This window comes from Formica exsecta, unplaced genomic scaffold (assembly GCF_003651465.1).
Source record: "Formica exsecta isolate Colony F162 unplaced genomic scaffold, ASM365146v1 scaffold1277, whole genome shotgun sequence".
NCBI lineage: Eukaryota > Metazoa > Arthropoda > Insecta > Hymenoptera > Formicidae > Formica > Formica exsecta.
This window is the reverse complement of record NW_021848609.1, coordinates 1,932-28,471: the sequence shown is the minus strand read 5'-3', so window position 1 is coordinate 28,471 and position 26,540 is coordinate 1,932. Positions and strand designations below refer to the sequence as shown.

Sequence of the window (26,540 nt, the reverse complement as noted above, 5' to 3'; positions counted from 1 at the left end):
TATATATATATATTATATGTAAAGGAATTTCTCATCTTTCTCATCCAATCAGAGTGACTTGCTTACTCGGCAAAAATGACAGTTGAAGCCATGCAATACCGGCCTTAACATCGCGCGACACCAAAAAATATATATATTATATGTAAAGGGTATTTGCAAATTTCTCATCCAATCAGAGTGACTTGCTTACTCGGCAAAAATGACAGTTGAAGCCATGCAATACCGGCCTTAACATCGCGCTATGCAAGCGACACCAAAATTAGATAGGTTATGAGTATAACCGTAATACTCGTTAATATTGTATATATAATAATATTTAATAACATATTAACGTAATTTTAAGCGTAAGTACGGCATGATAATGTGTCATATAAAAATACACGATACAAAATTCTGTAAACTATGATATGTAGCAAGAAGGGTTCTTAACCTCTAAAGAGTCTCTTTTGGCGGATATTTTATAATAAAATTATGAAATAAACTATCTCTCTTTCTCTCGATTATTGAAATACCTTACTTTGAATAACAGATTATTTTTATTAAGAGATTTGTGACACATATCATTGTTACTTTTGTTATCCACAGATTATGTCGGACTCGGAATTAGGCCTACACACAGGTCGAAGTTATGAGGAAATATTAAAACAGCGACAAGATGACGAGGGATATAAAACAGCAACCACAAACGAGCAAGTAGGTAAATCTCTCCACAAAAGTATATAAAATAAGTACACATATTTATTTCATCGAACATATTCTCTTGTATATGTATTTTTTAATGCTGTAATTGTACATTATTGTATTAAAATTTGTTGTCTTATCGTTTTCTATTGTAATGTCTTTTTAGGCTCGTGTCGAGGAGACAGTGCTAAAGTTTTACCGATCATGCAAAGACACGGATCCTATTTTACTTAGGCCAAAGCACGTCCAGTTTTTAAAGAAAGCAGTCACTCATTTAAGCGAAACTTATGAGGTATTTTTTACTTTCAATATAAAACAATGTGTGTAAACGTTGCTCTGTGAGAAAGATTTAAGATATTCTTCCTTGTAATGATAAAGGACTTATCGAATGTTTATAATAATGATAGTGCTTAGACTCCAGCAGACCATGGCTTTGTTTTTGGATATTGCATTCACTTGCGATATTAGGAGAACGCTTGGAGAACGAGGAATATTCCAAGATAGCAGGCTTCCTAGCCAAATGTCAGTCGCCGACAGGCGGTTTCGGAGGAGGTCCAGGACAATATCCACATTTAGCTTCTACGTACGCAGCAGTGAACGCGTTATGCACTATCGGTACACAGGAGGCATACGATGTGATAGATAGGTAAAATATACTCTAGATATAAAAAGTATACTTTATATTCAATTTTCTTTGTAATATTATTTTAAAACTCGTCATACGCATTTATGTATAGCATCTTTAAGATTTGTTTGATAATTTTAGGAAGAACCTGAAACGCTTTCTATCTTCCTTACGCGGAGAGGATGGTTCTTTCTGTATGCACGAAAATGGCGAGGTAGACATACGGGGAGCGTACTGCGCCCTCGCCGCTGCTAAACTGACGAATGTATATACACCAGACATGTTTAAGGACACCGCCGAATGGATAGCCAAATGTCAGACGTGGGAAGGTGGTTTTGGCGGTTGTCCAGGAATGGAGGCTCACGGCGGATACGCTTATTGCGCTCTGGCAGCACTCGTAATGCTCGGGAAAACAGAGCTGTGCCATTTACCAGAACTGTTGGTAAGACTTCCATTTACAATCGCGATTCGATTTTCATTCATATCTTTGCCATTTTTTTCGTAGAGATGGATAGTAAATAAACAAATGCGTCTGGAGGGTGGTTTCCAAGGACGTACGAACAAATTGGTGGACGGTTGCTATTCGTTCTGGCAAGGTGGGACGTTCCCATTAATCTCTGCTATCTTGTCAACGGAAAAGACGTTTAATGCTTCCGACCACTGGTTGTTCAACCAAGAGGCCTTACAAGAGTATATATTAACTTGCTGTCAAAACCCACATGGCGGTCTTTTAGACAAGCCTGGAAAGTATGTAATATTTCACATATATACAGGGTGGTCCTCGTAACGGTCGCCACGATTTTTAAGGCACTTACAATAATCTGACATAAAAAAGTCATAAACAGAAATTTATCAGTTTCTAACCGGCAAAAAATTGCAATAATAAAAATTGACCAAACATTTTTTTTCCATAAAAAAGCAAGGTCACCTTCAATTTTTTAAATGGAACCTGCCTACTTTTTAAGTGCCTTAAAAATCGTGGCGACCGTTACGAGGACCACCCTGTGTATTCCATATATTTACAATCACGTTATTGTATATACATATGTATATATATATATATATATTTGGATTGTAATGATGTTAATCGCGCATCGCAATCAAGTCGTTTTTTTTTTTTCTCAGAAATCGCGACATATATCACACATGTTATGTTCTTAGTGGATTATCAGTCGCGCAAAACTCACCGATAAAATCGATTGTCGGAATGAGATATGCGAATAAGGTGGAGGTAATCCATCCTGTTTAAAAGAAGAAAAAGGAAAAAAAAAGAATCCCAAAAAGAAGGTGGAACACTTGAACACTTGAACTGACCAATGATGTGTATGTAGAAAGTTATTTATATATGAACTTCCATAATTTTGTGATAAGGAAACATACAAAAAGTCACATTATACCAATGCGTATTATTCGACACTGAAAATTCAAAAAGATCTCATCTTTTCCCTATCCTAATTTTATGTTAATAAAGTCTATAAAGAAAAAAAACATGCAGTTATTTATTTACATTCCTTTATATGGAATGCTGCAACTCTCTCGTCTGAAATTTGTTTTTTTTTTTAACAATTGCATATGTGATCATATTGCAAATGAAAATGCAAAATACACTCATAGAGGTAAAAGATCTCTATTGCAACATACAATCTCTTATACATAGATATATATATACACATATATAAGGGGGAGAGATACATAATTAATAGAATATAATACTACTACTATATAATTCAATATCTATTCCCGCGAAGAAATACCAAAAATGCAGAAAAATACATCTTTTTACGTTAATATAAAAATTTCACTTCTTAGTATTTGATTCGAAACTCTTGACTAAATTATTTTTGTCGACAATCAAACACTTTATCATCATTTCTTCTTTGTCCTACATATTACATAGTGATGATCAATTAGTACTTGGCATTTCGCACGACTATAGGCGTGGCAAGAGTCGAGAGGACGTGAATAAGCCGTAGAAATGACGTAAAATCTATAAAGGAAGTTTATGCTACTTTGGATTTTCTCTTTTTCTCTCTCTCTTTGCACCGACTACTGCATTGCATGCAGATTATTGATTGATGCAAGTGCAATATCACTTGTATAGAGCACTGATACTTAAATAATTTGAATTCTTTTTGTACATTTGTCAATAAATTATAAAATAACGCGTATAAAAAATACAATAAAAATTATATTTTTAACATTTCAATGAGCCTCAAAATATTGTCTCCCGTATACTCATAAATGCAAATCAATGGAATGATTGATTTGTTAAAAGGAAAAGTGAGATGAGTAACTTTTGTTTACATTATTGCGATGTTGATAATTAATATAAATGCGATGAATAACATGTACATGTATGATAAATGTCTAAAAATTGCAGTCTTCCAATAATTATTTTGATATATCCAATTATTGCATGTAGTTATACGCATGGTTCAACATAATTGCCCGGAAATAATCCTGTTATTCCGTCCATCACCCCCTCCCACCATCCGTCGTCATTCTTCTTGAGCACATAAATCACAGAACTCTCTTGAAAACTTAACTCATCCTCTTTGTCCGCATAATAATCATAAATGGCCACCACTGCAATGACGTTATTTTTTATCATATGTGTTATTGATATATATTATTATTACATTCTTTAGATTTATATGTACCAAATAGCTCTCTCTTGATATTGTAATATTAATAAATATAACTTTATTTATAACAATGAAAGCAGAAAAGATGAGACTCTACCTTTCTCAATATAATTTTTTGGCACCCATCCGGGCAAATCTTCCTCATCCGGCACGATCGGCATTATAGCACTAGAGGATGGAGTCGGTCTGCCGAATTGTGGATGTTCATCCTGTTCCGGTGGTGGAGGCGGCGGCAAGGGCGGACTATTCGCACCGCTGCTACGACTAATCTGATGCGATAATCTGTGTGGTAGAGTATGATGTCCAGTGTATTCTGTCATGTCGCCGCTTAGTCCTACCAAAGGCGAGGGTGGAGCTGGTGGTAAGAAATCATAATATATTAAATAGTGCAGTATATGTTATCACAGAATTATATAATATATAGTATATACGTCAATGTTATATATTATTAATATTAATCGTAATATCTATATTGTTTGTTACTTACGAGGCATACTGTTATGCTGCTCCTGCACATAGCTCGCGGTAACACTAGGCGGTGCTGGCGGTGGCGTCTGCGGATGACTCTGTAGAGGATGTACCGTTCCCACTTGTGGCACAGTATGTTGATTGATGGTATTAGTGTGCGCATTATGATTGGCATTGTGGCTTGCATGGGACGTATTGTGAGCATGCAATGGTAAAGTGCTGTATCCTGGACCACGATCTCGCCTGGGATGGCCGAGCGGATAGTTGGGCGCGTAGTGACTAGGTACTTGTGGTGGAGCTACAGCTGGTGGGGTCCTATACTCGCGCGATCCTTTACTCAACGTTCCTATACAAAGAATTTTCATATTATTCGATATATTTATATCTTTGATTCATACAGCACACACTTAACACATTGGATATAACAAGTAGAATGGTGTAACATTTAGAAGCCGAAAGAAAGAAGAGACACACATGCAAGCAAAGAAGCAGTAAATACCTTAGCGAAATGATTTTTAATTTTTTTATAACCGCAACTGAAAAAGTACACCTTTACAAGTTTGTGTAGCACTCGTTCAATCTCTAACACTTATGCAGGGTGTCCCAGAGCATTCCTGGGACACCCTGTACATACAGAATGTTTGACAGTTTATAGTACAATTGCAAATTATCCTTGTAAATGACAATAGGACAAGAAATCCATATTTTTCTATTTGTAGAAAAAATTGTAAAATTGTATCAAACATTCTGTACACATTACGTATATGTATATATAACTCTTACCAGTTCTCACTGTCTGAGGTGGCGTAGGTGGTTTAGTAGTAGGGGCAGGTCCTACCATAGCAGCACCTAAGCCTGAACCTGTAGAAGCAGCACCTAAACTTTGAACACTGCCTTGACTACCACCTCTCTGCTTGCTTCGTGGTGTACCGCAGCTACGCACACCATGTCCAATATCATCTAAGATTGTGTAATCAATGCTCTTTCTGACATATTTAATTGGTTTTTCAGGATTCGCAGGAGCAATAATTTTGTACTGACGAGTCGTCATCTTGTTGGCCGTCAGGACACCGATTTCCCTCCTGGCAACCTTTTCCTTATGGATCATGACTGTCTGAGCAATATGATTCATCTGACTTTCCATTTCAGCAAGCTGAGACGTCTGCAAGTCCAACAGTTGAAGAAAATTGTAAGCCAGAGTATTTATTTGATATGCAACACTGGCTAAAGACTGCGTGGTATAATTTTTAGTTTCCTCCAGTGCAATTCTTTTATTTTCCGCTTGGAAATAGTTTGCCTCGCAATATTCAGCCACTCTCTCCAAATTTGTATGGCTGTCGGCCAGATTGTTTCTTCCTTCAGGAATTTCATGTCGCAGAAGTGCCGCCAATTCAGCCATGACTTCAGAATCACTGCCAACTCCTGATGACACGCAATAGGAACCTGACCCTTTTCGCAGATAATATAAAAGAAATATATATATATATATATATATACATTATATAGAAAAATTATACTGTAATAATAATTATTTTTAACAATAAAGCACAGAGGAATAATTAAATGAAATAAAAAAACAAGCATACGCGTATATATTTTTAAAATAATATTTTTATTACTATAAACGATTACTTTGTTTTCGAGGTGGATGCAAGGGGATATGCCAATTTCTACCAATTGGTATACTTGCCACTCTCTTCTCCACGAAGGGAGTTGAAGCGAAAAATTAGATTATGACAGGGGCGGCGTCTAAAGGGATACGGAAAACAAGATGGACACTGCTAGAGGGATAGAGTAATGTATACAGTACGTGTTTCTCCTCGCGCGATTATGTAAGGTACGTACAGACAACGAATGATCTAGAGAGATAAATAAAAGGAATAAAAAATCAACTAACGGTACTCAGCCATATTGCAACTACCAGCTACTACACAGCCTCATTAATTTTCATAATTACCGAAACTCCCGAAATTTATATTATATTATATACGTATAAAAAAAGCGTACGGAAGAGCAAAATGGCTGCGACATACCGTGCGCGCGCGCGAACGATACGATTGAATCGCTGCGATATATGTATATCGCGATACAATCGATATCGTCAGGTTTGTTCCATCTTTAGACCTCGAATTTTTATTTCGTATACACATTTTATACACTATTATATGTATATAATGTTATTATTATTATTTATTTATGTATAATATTATAATTTTTTATTTTGTATATATACAGGGTGCCCCATTTTAATTTGCCCTTCCAAAAACTTTTTTTATTTTTGATTGTAAAACAAAATGCTTCAGACAAAAGTTGTTTCGTTTGAAGAGGGTCATCTGATGGTAATCTTCATTTAACCTTGGATCAAGAATTATTTCAAAATCAACTTCATTTTTTAAAATGGAATCCCCTATTTTTTATTGCATAGTTTTATGGCCCTTCTTGAGACCTTTTCAAACTATAATAAAGTATTTTTTTTATTAAGTATTTTTCGAATTATTTTATATCTTAATCTGACATATTTTGATATAAAATAATTCGAAAAATACTTAAGGAAAAAATACTTTATTATAGTGTTTTGAAAAGGTTTCAAGAAGGACTATAAGATGCAATAAAAAATAGAGGATTTAATTCAAAAAAATTAAGTTGACCTTAAAATAAGCCTTTGGACTTTGATCCAATGTCAAATAAAGATCACCATGAGATGACCCCCTTCAAACCAAACAAGTTTTGTCTGAAGCATTTTGTTCTACAATCAAAAATAAAAAAGTTTTTTGGAGGTAAATTATAATGGACACCTTGTATAATTATATTTATACATTGGGCGTTTTCCAGCAAGGTATACAGACGACACAGTGTACTACACAATGGGCGTTTTCCAGCAAGGTACATAGACGACACAGTGTATTACACATTATCACATGATTGGTTGTCAAATGAAGAAATTTAAAATATAGCCAATCGCGTGATGATGTGTAGTACATTGTGTCGTCTGTGTACCTTGCTGGAAAACGCCCATTATCACGCGATTGGCTATATTTTAAATTTCTTCATTTGACAGCCAATCGTGTGATAATGTGTAATACACTGTGTCGTCTGTGTACCTTGCTGGAAAACGCCCATTATATATATATATATGTAGAAAGGGAAGTTGGTTCCATTTTAGCTTGAATATGGTTCCGAGAATTCAAATCGCGACACTCGATATATCGCAGCGACATATCGATCGTGGCATCGGCGAGAGATATCATGCGAATTACAAACGGTACGTATGTGCCTGATTGTGCATGTACGTGCAATTATATCAGATTATAGATGCATCATTTCGACATGTCCGTACACTGAGCATTCCCGTTCACGAGACTATTTCGCGAGAGATACATGAATTTTTTCACATCTCCGTAATTATTTGTAATCCTTACAATTCTCAATTTCGCGCCCTCGCGTTCGTATCTGCTGCGTCGCATCCAGCCATCGTTACGTCACATATACGCCGTAGGCGAGACCGACCTAAAAATCGAAGCCGGTGCAATCTCGGTAAGTACAATTCTTCTAAGTCCACGGAGATACGAGCAAATGCATCTTGTCGCCGAAATTGTCGCGATTCCGAAAAGCTATTGTCTCGTCTATAAGTTGTACACGGATCATTTTCGCGTGACAGGTGAAATTTAATTTCGTCCCGAAACTTCACCTTTGGTCCACCCGGCGATCAATCATTTTGGCGTATGTACCTCTGACAATCCTTAGATGAAAGGTTTCGATTTTTGCAGATGACAGAATGCCCTTCAAACGGCTGAGGCAGCTAATTGTTTCGGGAAACGGTTTGCGAAATAATCTCGGCGTGTGAGATACATCTGGAAGGGATAGCGACTACGGGGACGTGTCTCGTTCTGGGTCTGGAGTCATCGAATCTTGAAAATCTACCGAGTCGCGAAAATGGATAATCTGCTGAAGCAGCTGGAGACGTTAAAGATCAGGGGAGACTTCTGCGAGGACGATTCTTGGACACCATGTATAGATCTGATTCAGAGGAGTTTCGCGCCCCAAAGAACGATCGGGATGGAACGTCCATGCGAGGAGAAGGACTTCAGGGAATACAGGCTTGTTGTGGAGAGAAATCTGCGCAACGTCAGGTCTATGCTGCAGCATATCTCCAACAGTTGCAGGGAGAAGCATTTGCAGCTATGCAACGCTACAGGGACAATTAAAACATTTGGCATGAATTTGTTATTACTTATCGGTGAGCACAATGAGAGGAATATTTGGAATACAGCTGAATGCGTCTCTATTTCTAAGGAACTACTAGCTGGCTTTTACAATCTATACTCCTGTCAAAATGTCTCCCAGTTTATGTCAGAGGATGAAAATTTGATTAGCTTATTGTTGTTGCTAAGACCTAAGTTATTAAAGGATACCTGGAAAACTTATCCATCAGCTGTGGCATGTTACAGATGGATCTTACAAGAAGCAGAAGTGAGTAGTTTTTCCTAATTTGGATTCTTTATACTTTTTATATTATTAGATTATCTGTACATTCTACTTCCTTCTGTTCTTCTATAGAAACCAGTTTTATTTAATCATATTGGAGATGTTTTGCCAACTGCACTAATCATTCTCGATGACTATTTTCCTGATAATGTAGTGATAGGCCTGGAATGTATGTACCAGATTATACAGCATTCCTATATGGTAACTATTAACAAAAACTTACTCTTATCCAGTATTTTATTATTATATATATATATATATATATATATTTAGTTGATTCGATATTTAGTTGATAAAATATTTTAGAAAAAAGGACTGATAGATACTGGCTATGCTAAAGCAATCTATCATACTCTGGAACTTTTATCCCGTCAAAAGGAAGTAAGATATATTATTCCTTTGTATTCCTGCATGGCTAGTCTTTTAGCTACTATCGAACATTGGGACAATACTATAAATTTATTTGAGGTGAGCTTAATTTTACTTATAGATCATTCAGGAATCCATGTAAAGTATCATTGCAACTTTTATTTTCTTTTTTTGTTTTTATAGTGGACGACGCGCGATGACGTTCTTTCCACTTTAATAGACAATATGGAATTTGAACAGAATATCGAATTACGACATGCATACATGTCAAGTTTACCTCAACTCATTACAAATATAGGCTGTGCCAAATGGTGCGAAGCTCTCACTCGCGTACTCGCCGAATACTGCGAACATCATACAGATTTAAGAACATTGAAGGCGACATTGGAGGTATGATACACTTTAAAACAATGCTCGGCCATATAGTATGAAATAAATAATGGAGCATTTGCATGATCGTTCTGTATTTTTTCCTCTCACTTAGACCGCAAAGACGTTCCTGTTGATGTTCCGCCTACGAGTGGCAGCCCACTGTACTCCACTTTACACCGCGTTTTTAAAGCTGCATTTCGATCTGACGGAGACACCAGTGTTCGATCGTGCGATTATGCAGAATCTGGAAGATTGCATCTGCATGCTGTACCAACTGTCGCCGAACGTAGGCTGTGCGGTAATGAACGATGTTCGAATGCGTTCGGTACTCAGCAATAGCTTGCCGGTGGTATGCCAGGGTGGCGATATCAAGTATTTCGAATAACTTACGTGACACGGATGCAATCGCGTATTTGTATATACAGTGTATTCTATATCATAATGTGTGTGAATGCTGCTCTGATAAAAGTATTTTACTCTCTCATGTAAAAGTACATAATACATAGATAAAACGCAATAGGTACTTAGATATTTTATTTATGATGTAAAAAAAATCATCAATATATAATTATTTGTAAAGTAAACATTTTTGTTACAACATATTTATTTTAATTATTCATTCTTTTCCACAAGATACATAAACGAGAATCAAATAAAAAAGAGCGTGTATGCAATGGTCCAATTTTTATGAATAACCGAAATATTTGCATATGCGTGTGTAATTTATAACAATTTAAAAACTATTATGATATTTGCTGCGTTGAGGAAACAATGAAATGATTGCAAGTAACAATATTATCTATAAAGCTGCTATATAAATATACATAAAGATAAATATAGTATTGAATGGATTATCTCTCTCTTGGAAGAAAAAAACAGAATTAAATCGTTATCTATCTCGCACAATTTTTTTTTTTTTTTTTTTTTTTTTTTTTGTGAAGAACAGAATGTGATATCTTTTACCTTTTTTTTAATGAAGATTTTTCTCATTATATACTACATATATATAAAATATAAATATTTCAAATCGTTTTATATATGCTATGTGCGTCCATACTGTATACGCTATACAGGGTGTCCCACCAAAAGTGGCCACATCCTTTTATCTTTTAAAGTAAAAGAGATAGACCATAACAAATATATATGAAATTAAATGGTTCAAACTGAACTCTATTGTGAGCATAGTGGTTGCTTCCAAAAGCTATTTGTATTAACGAACGGAGAGGTATGCATAATTTTTTTATAATAATGTGGATATTTCGATATGATAAAAATTATAGCGCTGTTTGATACGAATACAACAATGTATGATATAATGTAAATATCTTATATATTATACGAATTTTATCGACTTGAAATATCGCGGGCGACGTCTACCTTTTCACTTTCTGCCCTGCGTTATGACCAACTTCTGACTCATTAGAGATTGACAATCATGTTGTCATTTGATTATAATATTTAATCCGAAATTGCTCATATCGCAGGACCAAAAATGAAAAGGTAGACGTCGTCCGCGATATTTTAAGTTGATAAAACTCTTATATTATGTAAAATTTACATTATATGATATATCGTTATATTTGTTTCAAATAGCGCTACAACTTTCTTCGTGTCGAAAAATTCACATTATTATAAAAAAATTATGCATACCTCTCCGTTCGTTAACACAGATAGCTTTTGGAAGCAACCACTATGCTCACAATAAAGTTTAGTTTGAACTATTTGATTTGATATATATTTATTACGGTCTATCTCTTTTAGTTTAAAAGATAAAAGGAGGAAGCCACTTTTGATGGGACACCCTGTATATATACAATGCATTTCTTATATAATACTGATGCATATTATACATGGCCAGATCATACATCGCGTCTTTTGTATTTAATTATATGATCTTATATAATTACATTATGTCCATTTTTCCTCGGATCGCTCATTCAACTATAACTCGGTCTTTGATTGTAGTATTTGCGTTATTCGTGGTATACAAATTATACAGATTCGCTTACAATAAACCGCCTAATACACCTCTAGGTAAGCTGATATCAAATTTGCTTATATTTGATAAACTTTTTTTATTCTCAATTCCGATTTCTCTCAGTCTTCAGTATCGAATATTGGATCCTTTGTGTAACAGAGTATATATTTTCCCTTATAAATGTTACTGATATATATTGAACAAACATTACTATAACATAAATTATGGAAAAGAAGTTTTTACATGCATATGTATACATATATATGTATATGTATGTATACTATATTTTATATAACATTTATATTTAACAAATATTCTTAATGATATCAATAGAATTCTGCTTAACAAGATCTATCATATCTCGACTGATGACTAATGATCATTTTTATTTACGAGAATTCTACGACGTAGATCTTATTCAGGATTCTAATAGGAGGAGCTTACTGGCTGTTATTATGGAGAAACTACAAAAATAGCTATTAAGTATTACGCAAAGAAACTAATTATCTGAAAAAATAAACGAAGATTAAAAAGGTAAACAAGTTGTAAAATTTCATGGAGGAGCAAATGATTATTTAGTTTTTTCAGTGAAAGATTTTTAAAAGAAGATGGGCAATTAAGGAAAAACTTGACATTCACTTTCGATTTCGACGAATCGATATCCTATAATATGTAAATGTATATAGAAAAAAATTCAATCGTTATTTTTTTGAATAATCTTATTAACATAACTCTTGTCTATTTATATTGCCATATTTGTATATATGTGTACGTGTTATTTATAACACATGTTCTTTTAAAGACCATTAAGATATTGGATGACATTCAGAAAAACATGATTATGTGTGATCGTTGCAATAAGTATATAATAATAAAAATGTGTTCTTATTTCTTTTTCTTGTGTGAAACTTAATTTATTATATATATGTACATATTTCGCTTTTCTTAATGCTCATGTGTATTCTATATCATGCACACTGCATGTGTTAATCACACATATATAAAGTAAACGTCATTGTAGTAGTTTCCTGAATATAGTCAAGATCAAAGGTCAAGTAAGATACAAATATCGAACAAAGAGTACTGATAATATTGCTTTTAATCATGTATTTTTTACGCATCACATAACACAGTAATAACCATCTTTGATATCTAAAAATATTGCTTTGAGTAGGAGATATAAAATCGTAAACAAATATCTGCCGTATCTCTAGTTAAGTCTTCGAGAAAGAGATATTAAATTGAAAACAATTTATATCTCGCAGCCTACACATCTCATAATCTCTACTGTCCAGACATTGTAACTTTTTATATCAACCATATTTAAAAAAATATAAGATAGACTCGTAAACTCTCATCTCTTCATTCAGTATCTGTCATTCATCCAACTATGTCTCCGCTCTTAATTGTGGTACTTGTGTTACTCGTGGTGTACAAATTATACAGATTCGCTTACGATAAACCGCCCAATACACCTCCAGGTAAACTGATATTAAATCTGCATATATTTGAATACTTTTTGCTTCCTTATAGAGGAAGCTTTGTTTTTGTGAAAAAATTTTTTTTTGAAATTTTGGTGCCGATGTGTTCAGAATGTTCTAAAATCGAAAAATCATCATTTTTAAAAAATGTCCGTATGTGTGTATGTATGTATGTATGTGCATCAAAAGGACGTGGTTGCTCTAACTTTCGCAAATTTTGAGATATCGAGCTAAATTTTTTTTACATGGTTGGTAATAAAATTAATAATCTAAAATTGTTCACGCTTATTTAGAAACACTGCCTTTAGCCGCGCACCTGGTAGTGTGCGTGAACGCTCCGTCACTACGGCGGCATACACTACCAGCCGGGCGGCTCACCGACGTGCATCCGGCTAAAAGTCGGCGCTGATTGATTAGACTTTATTCAATAATAACTCCTTTATTAAGCGTTATAGAAAAAAATGTTACAGGACTTTTCTGTTCAATTTATTGTGCTCTATCCGCTCACGAGCGTTGGCACAATCTTTACCGGACACCCTGTATATATGCACATATATATGCACACTATATTTTATATTGGGTTGAACGGAAAGTTCGTACCGTTTTTTGCTAACAGATGAAGACCGAAAAAACGGCACGAACTTTCCGTTCAACCCAATATTATATTTATCTTTGACGAATATTTTTGTTGATACGGATAGAATTTTGCTTAACAAGATCTATCATATCTGGATGTTGGCTACTGATCATTTTTTTACGAGAGTTCTATGACGTAGGTCTTATCAGGATTCCAATAGGAGGAGCTTACTGGTTGTTTTTATGGAGAAACTACAAATATGTACATTTGGGTATGGAATATTACGCAAAGAAGCTAAAATCAAAGGTCTTCAGCTGCTATATGGGCGATTATTTTGCGGTAATTGCGAATGATTATGCCAGTATAAAGGAGGTATTCTCGAAGGAAGAGTTCGACGGCCGAGTCACAGAGGCGGATTTTATAAAAGATCGAGCTTTCAAAAAGAAGCTAGGTAATGCGAGTCATAATTGTTTATTCGTTCGTTTATTTCTTGATAAATAGCGATATTTCTTGCATAAAGAGAATTTTTTATTTCCTTTTTTTTCTTTGAATATACCACAAACATTGAACGCTTACGTAACAGGTAGATAACGGTAGATAATTAAGACATAAGAATAAGATAGAGCTCTGTTACATGGCACCCTTAATCAGGTTTAATAACATCCGTAGTTGTAAAACTGGCCAATCACGGCTATTTCTCTGAAGAATGGAATGACTGTGATTGGCCAGCCTTCGAACTACGGATGTTATTAAACCCGATTAGGGGTGACGTGTAAACGTAGTCATTGACACTTCTCTTAGAAACGCGCGAGAGATGAAAGCTAAGTACTGTAAAACTTTACAGGTATATTTTTCATCGAAGGCCCACAATGGCAAGAACAGAGAAGATTCGCTCTTCGCCATATGCGCGACTTTGGATTCGGTCGACGTCAGGAGAAACTCGAGAGCGAGATCATGGACGAGATGACTCTGTTCATCGATATCCTGAAAAACGGACCAATTTATGACGCAGAAAAGGTACGGCCGTTCTAAGAAATATAAATATGTGAATATCATTCTTTCGTAATGAAGAAAATTTCGTTTTCGCAGGAAATAATAAGGGGCAACTTGGCGCTCTTCCCGGATGTTTTATACGCGTCGTCAGCTAATAACATATGGAATGTGATGTTCGGTTACAGATTTGACAGAAGCGAACACGATATCCCGAGACATCTCTGTCGCTCGGCCTTAATGATGCAAAGAGCGAACGATCCAAGCGGCGGCGCGCTCTTTCAACGTCCGTTCTTGAAATACTTTGGCAATATGTTTGGCTATAAAAATCATATAAAAGGAAATTACGCAATGGTAGATGTTGTCAAGGTAGAGTTCTTTGTCGAACGAATACAATTACGTGTGACATAAAATCTAGTTCTGATTTAAATGCGCGCTTGAATCGCTACATAAATTTTCAAAATTTCATGTTTAAATACTCTAATAATTTCTCAGAATTTTTTTATACTACTGAAAAGAGACAGCAGACTTATGTGTGTACGTTTGTGTGCATACAATTGGCTCATATATTTTATTTAGATATATTTTATATCAACGGGATATATAAAATTTATATCTAACCATTTTGCGAAACTATAGCTGTTTCGAGTTTACTAAAATTGCTAAGTATAAAATTTATATATCGCGTATAAAATAAACAGAAAAATCTCCTTATTATTTAGAAAGATACAATCACATGTTTTATACGTTTTATACTATGATTTTATAGAAAGGTTTGGAGCGTCAAAAAGCTACTCTCAGCGAGAACGTCAATCGGGGATTCGTCGATAATTATCTGAAAAAGTTAAATGAAGATGACAAGTCGCATTATTTTACGGAAGAGCAACTGATCATTTTGCTAGTCGATATGATGTTCCCCGCTTTCTCCGCGTTACCAAGCGCCGTTACCCACGCTATTAAGTACTTGATGCATAATCCCAAAGTTATGAAGAAAGTCCAGAATGAGATAGACAATGTCGTTGGGACCGGACGATTGGTCACGTGGGAGGACAGAATAAAGTGAGTTGTAATGGTAGGACCGTTACTACGGCCATCTTGCTTGCCGCACGCATACGTTCTTCCTCTCGACACGCGTCTGTGATGGAAAATCCGGATGTAAAAGCATATTAGTTATTTTTAAAGCATATTTAAATTCTTTTTAAATTCTTAAATTTTTTAAATTCTTTTAATGCATTTTTTCAAGCTGTGGAAACAAGAATTCACTTGTCATCCCCTCCACTACAGTTGCGTGTTGCTAGCGTGGCCATTCTGGCATCACTGATCTTGACATTGGTAGCCATATTGGATGCTTACTTTATTGTTGACTGTCGAAAAGGTTACACGTGTTTGGTGTGCTCGGCAATTTTTTACTTGTGGAAAAAATGTAACAAAGAATTTGCATTAAATTTTGCTTTAAGAATGGAATAAAGTGCAGCACCGTATTGGAAATGTTGAATGTTGCTTTTGGCGAGTCTTCTATGAATAAAACAAGCGTTTACAAGTAGTACAAACGTTTCTAAGAGGGCCGTAAAGACGTTGAAGATGACGAGCGCCCTGGACGGTCCAGCACATCAACAACCGATGACAACGTCGAAAAAGTGAAGAAAATGATTATATGGACAATCGCCGAATCACTATCAGAGAGGTTGCTGATGATGTTGGCATATCATTTGACTCATGCCAAGCAATTTTTTCGGATGTTTTGGGCATGAGACGTGTGTGGCAGCAAAATTTGTTCCGAAATTGTTGAATTTTGACCAAAAGCAGTGCCGAATGGACATTGTTCAGGAGTTGCTGAATGAAGTCAACGACGATCCAAAACTGCTCAAACGAGTCATAACTGGTGATGAAACATGGGTGTACGGATATGACATCGAAACTAAGGTCCAATCGTCCCAATGGAAGCTTCCTGAAGAGCCAAGATCGAAAAAAGCTCGTCAAGTTCGATCGAATGTGAAGGTTCTGCTTACTGTTTTCTTCGATTTCAACGGCATAGTGTACCATGAGTTCTTGCCACCAGATAGTACGGTCAATAAGAAGTACTACCTGGAAGTTCTACGCCGTTTGCGTGAAGCGATCCGAAGAAAACGCCCGGATTTGTGACGAACAACTCATGGCAATTGCACCATGATAATGCACCTGCTCACACTTCACTGCTTGTTCGTGAATTTTTGGCCAAAAACAACACCGTTATGATGCCTCAGCCTCCGTATTCGCCAGACATGGCCTCCTGCAACTTCTTCCTATTCCCGAAGATGAAAAAAACCATGAAAAGACGACGTTTTGCCAACATTGAGGAGATAAAGACAGAATCGCTGAAGGAGCTAAACGCCATACCGAAAATTGCGTTCCAGAAGTGCTTCGAAGATTGGAAAAAGCGCTGGCACAAGTGTATTATATCTAATGGGGACTACTTTGATGGGGACAAAATTAATATTGATGAATAAATAAAGATTTTTTGAGAAAAACAAAAATCCGCGTATTTTTTGATCAAACCTCGTATTTGAAGGTATTCTTTTTTTGTTTCAGTCTGCCCTATACGGAAGCGACAATCCGTGAATCTTTAAGAATCGAGACACTTGCCCCGCTCGGCATAATTCATAAAACCGTGAAAAAAACTACGTTAGGAGGCTACGAGATACCGGCAAACACGCCGGTTGTCACCAACTTGGCGGCAATGAATAGTGATCCTGATATGTGGGGCGACCCCAAGAACTTCAGACCAGAAAGATTTTTGAAGGAAGATGGACAATTAAGTAAAGATTTGACACTTCCCTTCGGTTTCGGTGAGTCGATATACGGTGATATATAAAATGTATCTAGAAAAAAATTTAGTAGTTTTTTATATACAGGATGAACCATTTTAATCAATCTACGCGAATATCTCGAAAACTGGGCCCGATAGACAAAAATGTTTCAGACAAAAGTTGCATGGTTTCGAGGGGACCACATGATAAAAATATGGACTTGACCTTGAGTGACTTTTTCAAGGTAAATGTGATCGATGTTTTCTTAAATGTAATCCCCCATATATAAAAAATAAAATATTTCGTAAAATATTTAGTTTTCGATAATCTTACCGTAATACTTTTATGTACAGAATAATGAGACAAACCAATTAGTATAAAAAAAATAATTAAGAAAATTAATAATTAATAATAGAAATATAAATAATTTTTAAGAAAAAGTATGTAATTACTTACAATGTATCTTTTTAAATAATTTTTTTTTTACACTAATTGATTTGTCTCATTTTTCTGTACATAAAAGTATTACGATAAAATTATCGAAAACTAAATATTCTACGAGATATTTTATTTTTCATATTAAAATATGTCAGATTAAGATAGAAAATAATTCAAAAAATACTCAATGAAAAATACTTTATTATAGTGTTTTGAAAAGCTCTTGAGATAAGCTACAAGAATATGCAATAAAAAATGGGGGATTACATTTAAGAAAACATCGATCACATTGACCTCATCTTGAAAAGATCACTCAAGGTCAAGTCCATATTTTTATCATATGGCCTCCTCGAAACCATGCAACTTTTGTCTAAAACATTTTTGTCTATCGGGCTCAGTTTTCGAGATATTCGCGTGGATTGATTATTAAAATAGTCCACCCTAAGAGTGTATATCAATTTAAATTTATGATATATTTATAATGATAATAATACTAATATAAAAGAATAATTAAATATTTTCTGTCTTAACAGGTCATCGATTATGTGCGGGGGAAACTTATGCCAGATATAATATGTTCGAATCGATAGCCCTCTTAATACAAAATTTTAATTTCTTTTTCGTTGAGGGTGAGTCATCGAGTCTCGAGGACAAGCTACCTGGCCTAGTCATCAATCCCAAAGAATTGTGGATACGTTTAGAAGTACGTTGATTTCTATCTTTGTCCCTATATTCGAATCAGATAAAAATATATATAAAAATATATATATATAGGATGTAACTGAAAGATTTATACAAACATTGAGGGTGAATTTTATACCCCAAAACAATAAAAAAAGATTATATGAATAAAGTTAGAGAAAGTAGTATATAAAAGTAGAATATAATATAAAAATAGAATAGTAGAAAATAAAAAGGCCTTAGTAATATATGTTATAGTAGAGATTCAAATATTACAAATTTATTTCATATGAGACAAAAATAATTACAGTGTGCCTTGTTAAAAACAATCGATATATTCTCACAAAGATGCGCATGTTGGGATATTTAGAATACTATCTATCTTTATATCGATATATTCTCACATCCCTTCATAACAAAAAAATTTCCCCTTATAACAAAATTTATCTGTTTCAAATTAACTAATCCGTTTCACATTAAGATTTTATATTTATATAATATAATGCCATTTTTTTCAAGTAGAATTAACGGAGAAAAATTAACACTGTTATGTCTGTATAAACGTTATACGATCACGTTATAAACATGCTGAACAATGACTAGTGTTACTTTTATGAATTGTGATGTATAATTACTGTATTATATTATTAAGAAACACAGAAATATTCAAAAAGGCAACTCTTCTAAAAGATTTCTAAAAGATTTTAGAAAATACTTATAAACATTTCTGTCGCACACAAACAAAATGCAATCGGGTTTCGAGATATCTCAAAAATTCGCAATTGTGGTCCAGATTATGAGCAGCATAAAAATAAGGATTTTTTGTGTAGATAATCTGCAATGATCTAGACATTGGATTTCACAGTTAGTACTAATAGTAATCGTTCTCGAAATAATCACTTTCATATTGTTAATTAGAATCAGTAAAAGAAAAATAAATCAAGTTGCATATTTCTTTTATGTTTGAACGCAAAACTCGAAATTGCTTGCTTCCTATTTGCAGAGTATTTACTAATCGATGCTTGGTAAATAGAATAAATGTAATCCCGCATTTCGCGTATGTATGTACAATTCGTATAACAATTTCGAGTGCGGTTAATGACCAGCCTCGCATCGGATTTATGTGACTAATACTTTTTGTTAATTATACTGCAATTTTATTATAAAGACAGAATATGTATATATATCATACATAGCTTTTTAAATTGGAACTACATAATGTGATTACAAACAGATTCAAACATGATACATCTTGAATCGATCGTTCACATAAACAAATCTCATCTGGATATGAAAATCAAGAAGTGCGAGCAAAATCTATTTGCGATTATTCGAGCAACGTTATCAAATTCATTTTCGGATTGTTGACGAAATATATGTACAGTGAAATGCATTTAAACTTGAATGTTTCCGTAATTCCTAATTAAGTTCAATGATGTATGTATGAATATTCTTATTGTACATAGCTCTTGTATATATATATATATATATTGTGGCTTAATCAGCTGATTACCATTTATGTAAAAAGCACTAAGTATATAAACGGATCGCACGATGCACATTTTCTATCTCGGCATTAGAGGAAAATTTTGAGAACAAAATTCACCAAAATATATAACTAACTACTTTCTAATAGCGCATTCAGTCTATCTAGTATCCTGGATTTCATTTAATTGTAAGTCGAAATATGTCTACGCGATGCGGTTATGCCACTGTGTACACACACGCATCGTTCGTATTTTAGTAAAAATATAAAAAAGGTAGCATCTTATATGTGTGTGTATGTATGTGTGTGTGTGTAAGAATAAAATTGTTAGTTTAAAACATACTAGAAAAGGAAGTTGCAGTGCCATATGTGTGTGTGTGTGTGTATATATGTATATATATATATATATACATATATATATATATATATACATATATATACACACACATACATACATACAACAATCAATCCAAGCATTTTCTTGGACATTCACAATTTGCCATAACATAACGTTTCAACTTATTGAGAGCATAACTTTATTCTCTATGTACCAAAACATACAGTCCAAGACATGCTAATACTGCATACTTAAACTTAGGATATTCGTTCATGTATATAGTGACCATGCCAACATATGGTAAAAAGCCTCTAGCCCGGCCGACCACATCCTTATGCGTCAGCCACAGCTGACCAGGCGCGTACAAGCCTCGGTCATCCACGGAATTGTTATCACCTTTCGTAAGAAACTTGACTGTATTATTTTGGTCACCCCTAGAAATTTGACGTCTTTTGTTTATCTTATATTATCAATATATTTGTATTTCATAAATGGCATGAATCTTACTTTTCATGAAGTTTAAGTACTCTGTGTACAATAGGTATATCCCTGCCCTCGACTTTGAAAACAACGATCTCGCCCACTCTTACTGGCTCATCCTGATAATTAGTAAGGAAGAGCAAATCACCTCTATGAAACGCAGGCTCCATGCTGCCACTGTGTTAAGAATTAGTACAAATGGATCAATATAGATTTATCAAGCATTATTGATTTTATTCTATATGGATGTTCTCTTTGCAAGTTTATTGAATTAATTCAATATAATAAGCAATATAATGTTTGCTGTTATCAAGCTTTCTGCTACTATATTTCTATCTTTAAACATTTTTCTATATGGTAAAACAAATGTATTTTATAGGATGTTTCTAAAGTGATTATCTATTTTGATAAAAAATGAGATATTAAAAAAAATTGTTATATATTGGCATAATGGTATATCCACTGTTATATAAATTCATGTATTTATAAAAGTTCAAGTTTGCTTTATGTCGGGCAAGGACAGCACATTTGCCTGTTTTAACACCATTAAATTTGTTGCCTGTGGTTTTATTAAACTTAAAGTGTAGAAGAAATAGAAATGTAACTGATCTTCAAACTCATATTATCCAAAGTGGTTTAAGTAACACCTGCAATACTTGAATGCATGTTCTGCGAAGCAATGGATCGCCTTAAAATCAATGACTATATTTCGTAAAATAGATAATCAACTTAGGAACATCCTGTATTGTCAGTGGAAGTAGATAGTACCAATTACAAATTGGCAAACTCTTAACGATAAAGAACAATTAATTATTTCAAAAATTATTCAGATACATAGATAATGGGGAGAGAGAAACTAGGTTAGATTTAGGTCTATTTTTATACCTCAATACCACCACGATAGGGCTTTCACTACCGGTGATGACCATCAAACCCTTCCATATCATCAGGGCCGACGAGACTATCATGCCAAAGCTCAGTACTTGATACAGGAACTAAAAATCAGAGAACACTGATATATAGCCACCATATGCGATCTCTGATACCTTAACGATCGTCATTGAAGGAAAAAGTTTACCTGGCGTTTATTCATACGTCGCACGTCGTCGAATATCGAATGCAACATAGTGAGAGTTTGCGAAGATTTACGTGAATCGAAGAGATAAATTTCCAGTTTCGTTGATTCGAACACAACCGGCACTCTGTATCTACTACCACAGATTACATATAAATATGTCCACCATTGGCACCGAGATTTACCACGGACCACGGCTATCACCACGTCACATAAACAATGAACAGGGAACGACGAACGGCGAATCGATAGAACCAGCGGAACGGTCGGAGTGTCAAACTTGGATCATAGAGCATAAAGGTGCCTTTACATGGCAGCATTAAGCGTCGAGCGTCTGCGCAGAAAAATGTGCAGAATTAAGCCCTAAGCCTTAAGAAATTGACTAATCACAGTCGAGTATTCTTCTCATACTTGATTGTGATTCGTCAATTTCTTAAGGTTTAGGGCTTAAATCACCTATTGTAGACTGGCACTTAAGCGTCGAGCGTCTGCGCAGAAAAATGCGCAGAATTTAAAAGAGATAGATTCTAGGCTGAAATTAGATTCTGCGCAATTTTCTACGCAGACGCTCGACGCTTGACGCTGCCATGTAAAGGCACCTTAAAACTTATTGTTAGATAAAGGAGCCTGTCGATCTTGATGTCGTGCATCTTTACCCCCACTCCTTAAATAAAGGCAAACGCTCGGTCTAGATATACTATGTCTATGGAACTGACTATGAATATCGGCCATAGAGCCGTATTAGGGCCAATTTCACAAAGTCCGGTTAGATTAACCGACAGTTAAAATTAGCAGGGTTCCAACTGAAATGATATGAATACTTGGGCTGCGTTCCGTTTCATGCATGGTGCGCATGTTGCATTACTTATCTTTGTTGTTCACCGAATGTTAAATAAGGATAAGTTATGCATTATGCGCATTATGCATGAAACGGAACGCAGCCTTGGTTTTCCTTTACCTCTATTTTCTGTTGGCCACCTTGCTAATTTTAACCGTCGGTTCATCTAACTGGACTTTATGAAATTGGCCCTATATTGGCCGTGTTCCGATATTCTCTGCCAGTACTGAAAATCTATAGTTTACGTCACATATACTATAGATTTTCGGTACTAATCAGAACAAAAGGGACTAAAATTTCTTTGTCCTGATTGGTCAAATTTTAATCTTGAATCTTGAATCTCAATCTTCAATGCGTAGTCTGATACGGGCTTTATGTAGGCTGCGTTCGATTGACCAATCAGAACCAAAAAATTTTTAGGACCTAATTGACTACTCACTCATGATTACTGTATATATTATGGCGACGTTGTCTCGCGCAGAAGCTTTGACAGTTGATCGACATGTGATTTTTTGACAATGTTCTTTTATAAAAGAAAAAGTTTACAAAAAAATTTGCGTTCCACACGCAGAAACAGCACGCATCTGTTCAACATTGGGCGATGCAACTACCAATTCTCTTCCCTCAATAATAGAGTTCAAGGATATCAAGAAAAAAGGATTTTTATATGCTGTGCTATCGTGCGATTTAATTGCTTATTTAAAACAGTACCATTTATGAAACTTTATTTCTAATACAATAAAATAAAAGTTTTAAAGTCAGTTATTGGCTGCTATTCAATCAGTGACTTGCAACTAAAAGATTTTTGTGTGCAATACGGAGAATCCTTCTGGACGAATACGTAGTAATCTCCGTCCCTGAGTGTGTCGTTTTGCTTGATATTGAAAATCTCGTCATTTACGACAACGCAGTTAGTTGTACTAGGATCAGGATATGGTGTACTGCAAAAAAGACAAGTAAAACAATAGTCAAATAAAAAACAGAATTTATAAATAAATGATTTTGAGCAATGGAGCTATTTATACCTTCCGAGGTTTCCCAAAAATCTGAAAGAAAGAAAGATCAGGTAATATAATCTCCTATTTTTCTGTCTCTTATATACAAATGTATGTAATATGATACAATAATATTTTTTTTTATTTAAAGAAAAATTCTCGTGAAAGTTAGACCCGATTAAACATGCTAATTTATTATAAAAAGACACACTTACGATGACTTTATTTTATCAGCAGGATATACACAATTATTGAATATATCGAACAGATAGACCATGGATCTGGTATGTGAACATGAAAGATCCAAAGGCGACGCAGTTAGTTGTATTAGGACCAGGATAAGATGGCCTGCAAAAAAGACAAGTAAAACAATAGTCAAATAAAAAAACAGAATTTTTAAATAAATGATTTTGAGCAATCGAGCTATTTATACCTTCTGAGTGTTCCCAAAAATCTGAAAAAAAGAAAGATCGGGTAATGTAATCTCCTATTTTTCTGTCTCTTATATACAAATGTATGTAATATGATACAATAATATTTTTTTTATTCAAAGAAGAATTCTCGTGAAAGTTAGACCCGATTAAACATGCTAATTGATTATAAAAAAACACACTTACGATGAACTTATTTTATCACCAGGATATACACAATTATCGAATATATCGGCCAGATAGACCATGGATCTGCTATGTGAACATGAAACATCCAAACCTAAAACATGAATTTTATTTGCAATATTTCCAGTGTCTTTCACTTTCTGTCATTCTCGTAATATTCAACATCTTTGAATGCATTAATTAAATATAATAATTAATCTCACCACAGTTTGGTTGTTCCTTTCCACCATTAAACCGCAAATCGACGTCACCCATGTTGGACTGCATTCCGAGAAGCGATGTGTGAACAATTATTACATGTATGGCATCCGTCTTGCAGAGCCTATTCTCGCACTTATTCCACCCAAACAGCGGCGCCGCAGGATCGGCGCCGATGATAAGCGGCATTTTGCCGTAACCCAAATTATGAATGTTTTTTGCAGCGAAGCCACATACATGCGCCCCGAGACTGTGACCGACAAACGTTATGTTATCCAGTGGAATTTTGCAATCCGTTATCAGTGTTATAACGTATCTGGAAAAGAAAATTCATATAAACATATGAATGGAGGACATCGTGCCAAGTTGTTTGTACATTGCGTCTTCATTTTATATAACATAATAATTTTATTATTGAATACTATGTTTGTCTAGCATTATATATTAGTTATTATTATTATGTATATATTGTGATAATATTGGAGTGTATCATTTGATATATGACTCCATTTAATATTGTATTTATTAAATCTCAATTTTTTTTAACATAACATATGTAAAATAATACTTCGCCATAAGCTCTCCTATTTCACGAGTGTTTTTTACTGCTGCAGGATATTCCAGCAGTTTTATTATGGGTATTCCATCTGTGCATGCTGCAGCAGACCAATCCAATGAAAATACTGTATAGTCTTTCTATAAAAACAAAAATCAACAAGTATGTCTATAAATATATTGCATGTTGATATCAATTTTTCATATATATATATATATATATATATATATATATCAGGTATCAAATATTTACCTCTACCAACTGCAAAGCCAAATCATAATTATTAGTATTATTTCCAGAGCTGGTAAAACCATGGACCAAAAAGACAATCGGTCTCGAAGGATCAATATACTTACAGCTTTCTTTTTCCCCGATATCTTTGCCCTCAGGATTATTACTGAAAGAGATGCGAATATAATCAGCGCGCGAGAAATGAATTAATGGCAAATTTATTTGCGCCTTACCTGTTGAATAAAATCATCGACATGGATTTAGGGCCAAAGATACAGGACGAGTTAAAAAATTCTCCTATATCTTCACTAACACCCGATTCATACATAGGATGTAAATACACGCATCGTACGAGAAAAGTTATAAGTATTGCAGCGACGGTTCTCATTACGATACGAAAGAATGTATTACTGGATACTGAGAAGAAACTGAATCAATTAAATGGATTTTGCGATATTGAGAGCTAAACTCTTTTATATATATGTAAGTTTTACAAAAATATTGACACTCGCAACATTATTAACGGCTGTGTAAACTGTTTAGCGAGTGCAAGAAATTTGTTGCAAATGTGTTTTACAATACTGGTGTATAAAGTGACAAATGATCAATAAATATCGCTACCGCGTACACATTTCTTCTCTTTGCTATTCGCTTTTATTCCTGACATTATCCGGCAATAAAAATGAAATAGTGCGGCAAATATCATTTCATAATGATCTTGTCCTTGATATTATTACAATACATATCGTCCTATTATACAGCATGTATTGTATTACACGTTTCGTTTGCATTAATTTAGAATCAAATTTTATCAAAAAGTTTTTATTGGCCATGTTTCGGGGATCGCGTATTTTTTACGAAGCAGTAAAAATGAATCAAGATATGCAAAAATCGTGCGCGACAAAACCTTGAAGATTAATTGAAACATAGGGTAACAAATTTTCATTGACGGAAATTCATATTTGCGTAAAAATTTACGGGAAAAGCTAGATAAATTCTCGATATAAATCATCTTTTCTTCTTTATTTTTAATTTGCTAAATAATCGCAAAATTAACGTGTAGTCTATTTCCACTATATGTATTACAAGAATGATTTTTCTTAAGGAAAGTATATTTCTGATTTTTTTAAATTAATTTTCAATATTGAGTT

General features: G+C 34.5%; 6 protein-coding genes across 16 annotated transcripts; 3 read left to right on the top strand and 3 right to left on the bottom strand.

The window, feature by feature from the left end:
• Positions 1-204: 204 nt before the first annotated feature.
• LOC115245709 (protein farnesyltransferase subunit beta) lies at positions 205-2,557 on the top strand. The gene is made up of 7 exons (XM_029824150.1): positions 205-344; positions 586-693; positions 848-973; positions 1,089-1,327; positions 1,448-1,748; positions 1,812-2,053; positions 2,432-2,557. Exons 2-7 carry the CDS (start codon positions 589-591, stop codon positions 2,553-2,555), a joined length of 1,137 nt encoding a protein of 378 aa, XP_029680010.1. The 5' UTR covers positions 205-344; positions 586-588; the 3' UTR covers positions 2,556-2,557.
• A 362-nt stretch (positions 2,558-2,919) lies between these two features.
• Positions 2,920-6,452, bottom strand: LOC115245707 (abl interactor 2-like). Of its 5 annotated transcripts, none has more exons than XM_029824142.1 (5): positions 6,317-6,452; positions 5,203-5,868; positions 4,439-4,765; positions 4,049-4,306; positions 2,920-3,892 (listed from the first exon to the last, which is right to left on the bottom strand). In XM_029824142.1, exons 1-5 carry the CDS (start codon positions 6,327-6,329, stop codon positions 3,729-3,731), a joined length of 1,428 nt encoding a protein of 475 aa, XP_029680002.1. In that variant the 5' UTR covers positions 6,330-6,452; the 3' UTR covers positions 2,920-3,728. The 5 variants fall into 5 exon arrangements, with proteins under 5 accessions (XP_029680002.1, XP_029680003.1, XP_029680006.1 ...); XM_029824143.1 differs by having other exon boundaries at positions 5,203-5,841; positions 6,317-6,419; XM_029824146.1 differs by having other exon boundaries at positions 6,377-6,395.
• Positions 6,194-10,240, top strand: LOC115245708 (TELO2-interacting protein 2-like). Of its 3 annotated transcripts, none has more exons than XM_029824149.1 (6): positions 6,194-6,256; positions 8,187-8,889; positions 8,977-9,105; positions 9,211-9,372; positions 9,457-9,663; positions 9,758-10,229. In XM_029824149.1, the coding sequence occupies exons 2-6, from the start codon at positions 8,353-8,355 to the stop codon at positions 10,028-10,030; spliced, it is 1,308 nt and encodes a 435-aa protein (XP_029680009.1). In that variant the 5' UTR covers positions 6,194-6,256; positions 8,187-8,352; the 3' UTR covers positions 10,031-10,229. The 3 variants fall into 3 exon arrangements, with proteins under 3 accessions (XP_029680009.1, XP_029680007.1, XP_029680008.1); XM_029824147.1 differs by lacking the exon at positions 6,194-6,256 and adding an exon at positions 7,620-7,953 and having other exon boundaries at positions 9,758-10,240; XM_029824148.1 differs by lacking the exon at positions 6,194-6,256 and adding an exon at positions 7,965-8,077 and having other exon boundaries at positions 9,758-10,240.
• A 1,191-nt stretch (positions 10,241-11,431) lies between these two features.
• LOC115245710 (probable cytochrome P450 304a1) lies at positions 11,432-18,749 on the top strand. The gene is made up of 7 exons (XM_029824151.1): positions 11,432-13,104; positions 13,881-14,132; positions 14,526-14,698; positions 14,771-15,040; positions 15,441-15,730; positions 17,240-17,496; positions 18,429-18,749. Exons 1-7 carry the CDS (start codon positions 13,014-13,016, stop codon positions 18,605-18,607), a joined length of 1,512 nt encoding a protein of 503 aa, XP_029680011.1. The 5' UTR covers positions 11,432-13,013; the 3' UTR covers positions 18,608-18,749.
• Positions 18,750-20,574: 1,825 nt separating this feature from the next.
• LOC115245711 (signal peptidase complex catalytic subunit SEC11A) lies at positions 20,575-22,233 on the bottom strand. 2 transcript variants are annotated; one of them, XM_029824152.1, is made up of 4 exons: positions 21,958-22,233; positions 21,765-21,874; positions 20,907-21,056; positions 20,575-20,848 (listed from the first exon to the last, which is right to left on the bottom strand). In XM_029824152.1, the coding sequence occupies exons 1-4, from the start codon at positions 22,003-22,005 to the stop codon at positions 20,599-20,601; spliced, it is 558 nt and encodes a 185-aa protein (XP_029680012.1). In that variant the 5' UTR covers positions 22,006-22,233; the 3' UTR covers positions 20,575-20,598. The 2 variants fall into 2 exon arrangements, with proteins under 2 accessions (XP_029680012.1, XP_029680013.1); XM_029824153.1 differs by having other exon boundaries at positions 20,575-20,833.
• A 1,228-nt stretch (positions 22,234-23,461) lies between these two features.
• On the bottom strand, positions 23,462-25,872 carry LOC115245712 (phospholipase A1-like). Of its 4 annotated transcripts, XM_029824154.1 has the most exons (7): positions 25,623-25,872; positions 25,411-25,555; positions 25,171-25,298; positions 24,608-24,918; positions 24,003-24,099; positions 23,818-23,838; positions 23,462-23,733 (listed from the first exon to the last, which is right to left on the bottom strand). In XM_029824154.1, exons 1-7 carry the CDS (start codon positions 25,775-25,777, stop codon positions 23,565-23,567), a joined length of 1,026 nt encoding a protein of 341 aa, XP_029680014.1. In that variant the 5' UTR covers positions 25,778-25,872; the 3' UTR covers positions 23,462-23,564. The 4 variants fall into 4 exon arrangements, with proteins under 4 accessions (XP_029680014.1, XP_029680016.1, XP_029680015.1 ...); XM_029824156.1 differs by lacking the exons at positions 23,462-23,733; positions 24,003-24,099 and adding an exon at positions 24,424-24,498 and having other exon boundaries at positions 23,765-23,858; XM_029824155.1 differs by lacking the exons at positions 23,462-23,733; positions 23,818-23,838; positions 24,003-24,099 and adding exons at positions 24,106-24,241; positions 24,405-24,498.
• Positions 25,873-26,540: the final 668 nt, after the last annotated feature.

Coding starts and splice junctions, on each gene's coding strand:
- LOC115245709 (XM_029824150.1), top strand. CDS start 589: ATGTCGGACTCGGAATTAGGCCTACACACAGGTCGAAGTTATGAGGAA. Junction 974..1,088: donor ATTTAAGCGAAACTTATGAG/GTATTTTTTACT, acceptor TAATAATGATAG/TGCTTAGACTCCAGCAGACC. Junction 2,054..2,431: donor CTTTTAGACAAGCCTGGAAA/GTATGTAATATT, acceptor TTTTTTTCTCAG/AAATCGCGACATATATCACA.
- LOC115245707 (XM_029824142.1), bottom strand. Junction 4,766..5,202: donor ACCTCAGACAGTGAGAACTG/GTAAGAGTTATA, acceptor TTCTTTGTATAG/GAACGTTGAGTAAAGGATCG. Junction 3,893..4,048: donor AAAAAATTATATTGAGAAAG/GTAGAGTCTCAT, acceptor ACGTCATTGCAG/TGGTGGCCATTTATGATTAT.
- LOC115245708 (XM_029824147.1), top strand. CDS start 8,353: ATGGATAATCTGCTGAAGCAGCTGGAGACGTTAAAGATCAGGGGAGAC. Junction 9,106..9,210: donor TTATACAGCATTCCTATATG/GTAACTATTAAC, acceptor AAAATATTTTAG/AAAAAAGGACTGATAGATAC. Junction 9,373..9,456: donor ATACTATAAATTTATTTGAG/GTGAGCTTAATT, acceptor TTGTTTTTATAG/TGGACGACGCGCGATGACGT.
- LOC115245710 (XM_029824151.1), top strand. CDS start 13,014: ATGTCTCCGCTCTTAATTGTGGTACTTGTGTTACTCGTGGTGTACAAA. Junction 15,731..17,239: donor ACGTGGGAGGACAGAATAAA/GTGAGTTGTAAT, acceptor TTTTTGTTTCAG/TCTGCCCTATACGGAAGCGA. Junction 17,497..18,428: donor GACACTTCCCTTCGGTTTCG/GTGAGTCGATAT, acceptor CTGTCTTAACAG/GTCATCGATTATGTGCGGGG.
- LOC115245711 (XM_029824152.1), bottom strand. CDS start 22,005: ATGTTGCATTCGATATTCGACGACGTGCGACGTATGAATAAACGCCAG. Junction 21,875..21,957: donor GACGTATGAATAAACGCCAG/GTAAACTTTTTC, acceptor TCTGATTTTTAG/TTCCTGTATCAAGTACTGAG. Junction 21,057..21,764: donor CCTATCGTGGTGGTATTGAG/GTATAAAAATAG, acceptor TTCTTAACACAG/TGGCAGCATGGAGCCTGCGT.
- LOC115245712 (XM_029824154.1), bottom strand. CDS start 25,777: ATGAGAACCGTCGCTGCAATACTTATAACTTTTCTCGTACGATGCGTG. Junction 25,556..25,622: donor TCGATGATTTTATTCAACAG/GTAAGGCGCAAA, acceptor CATCTCTTTCAG/TAATAATCCTGAGGGCAAAG. Junction 25,299..25,410: donor TGGCTTTGCAGTTGGTAGAG/GTAAATATTTGA, acceptor TTGTTTTTATAG/AAAGACTATACAGTATTTTC.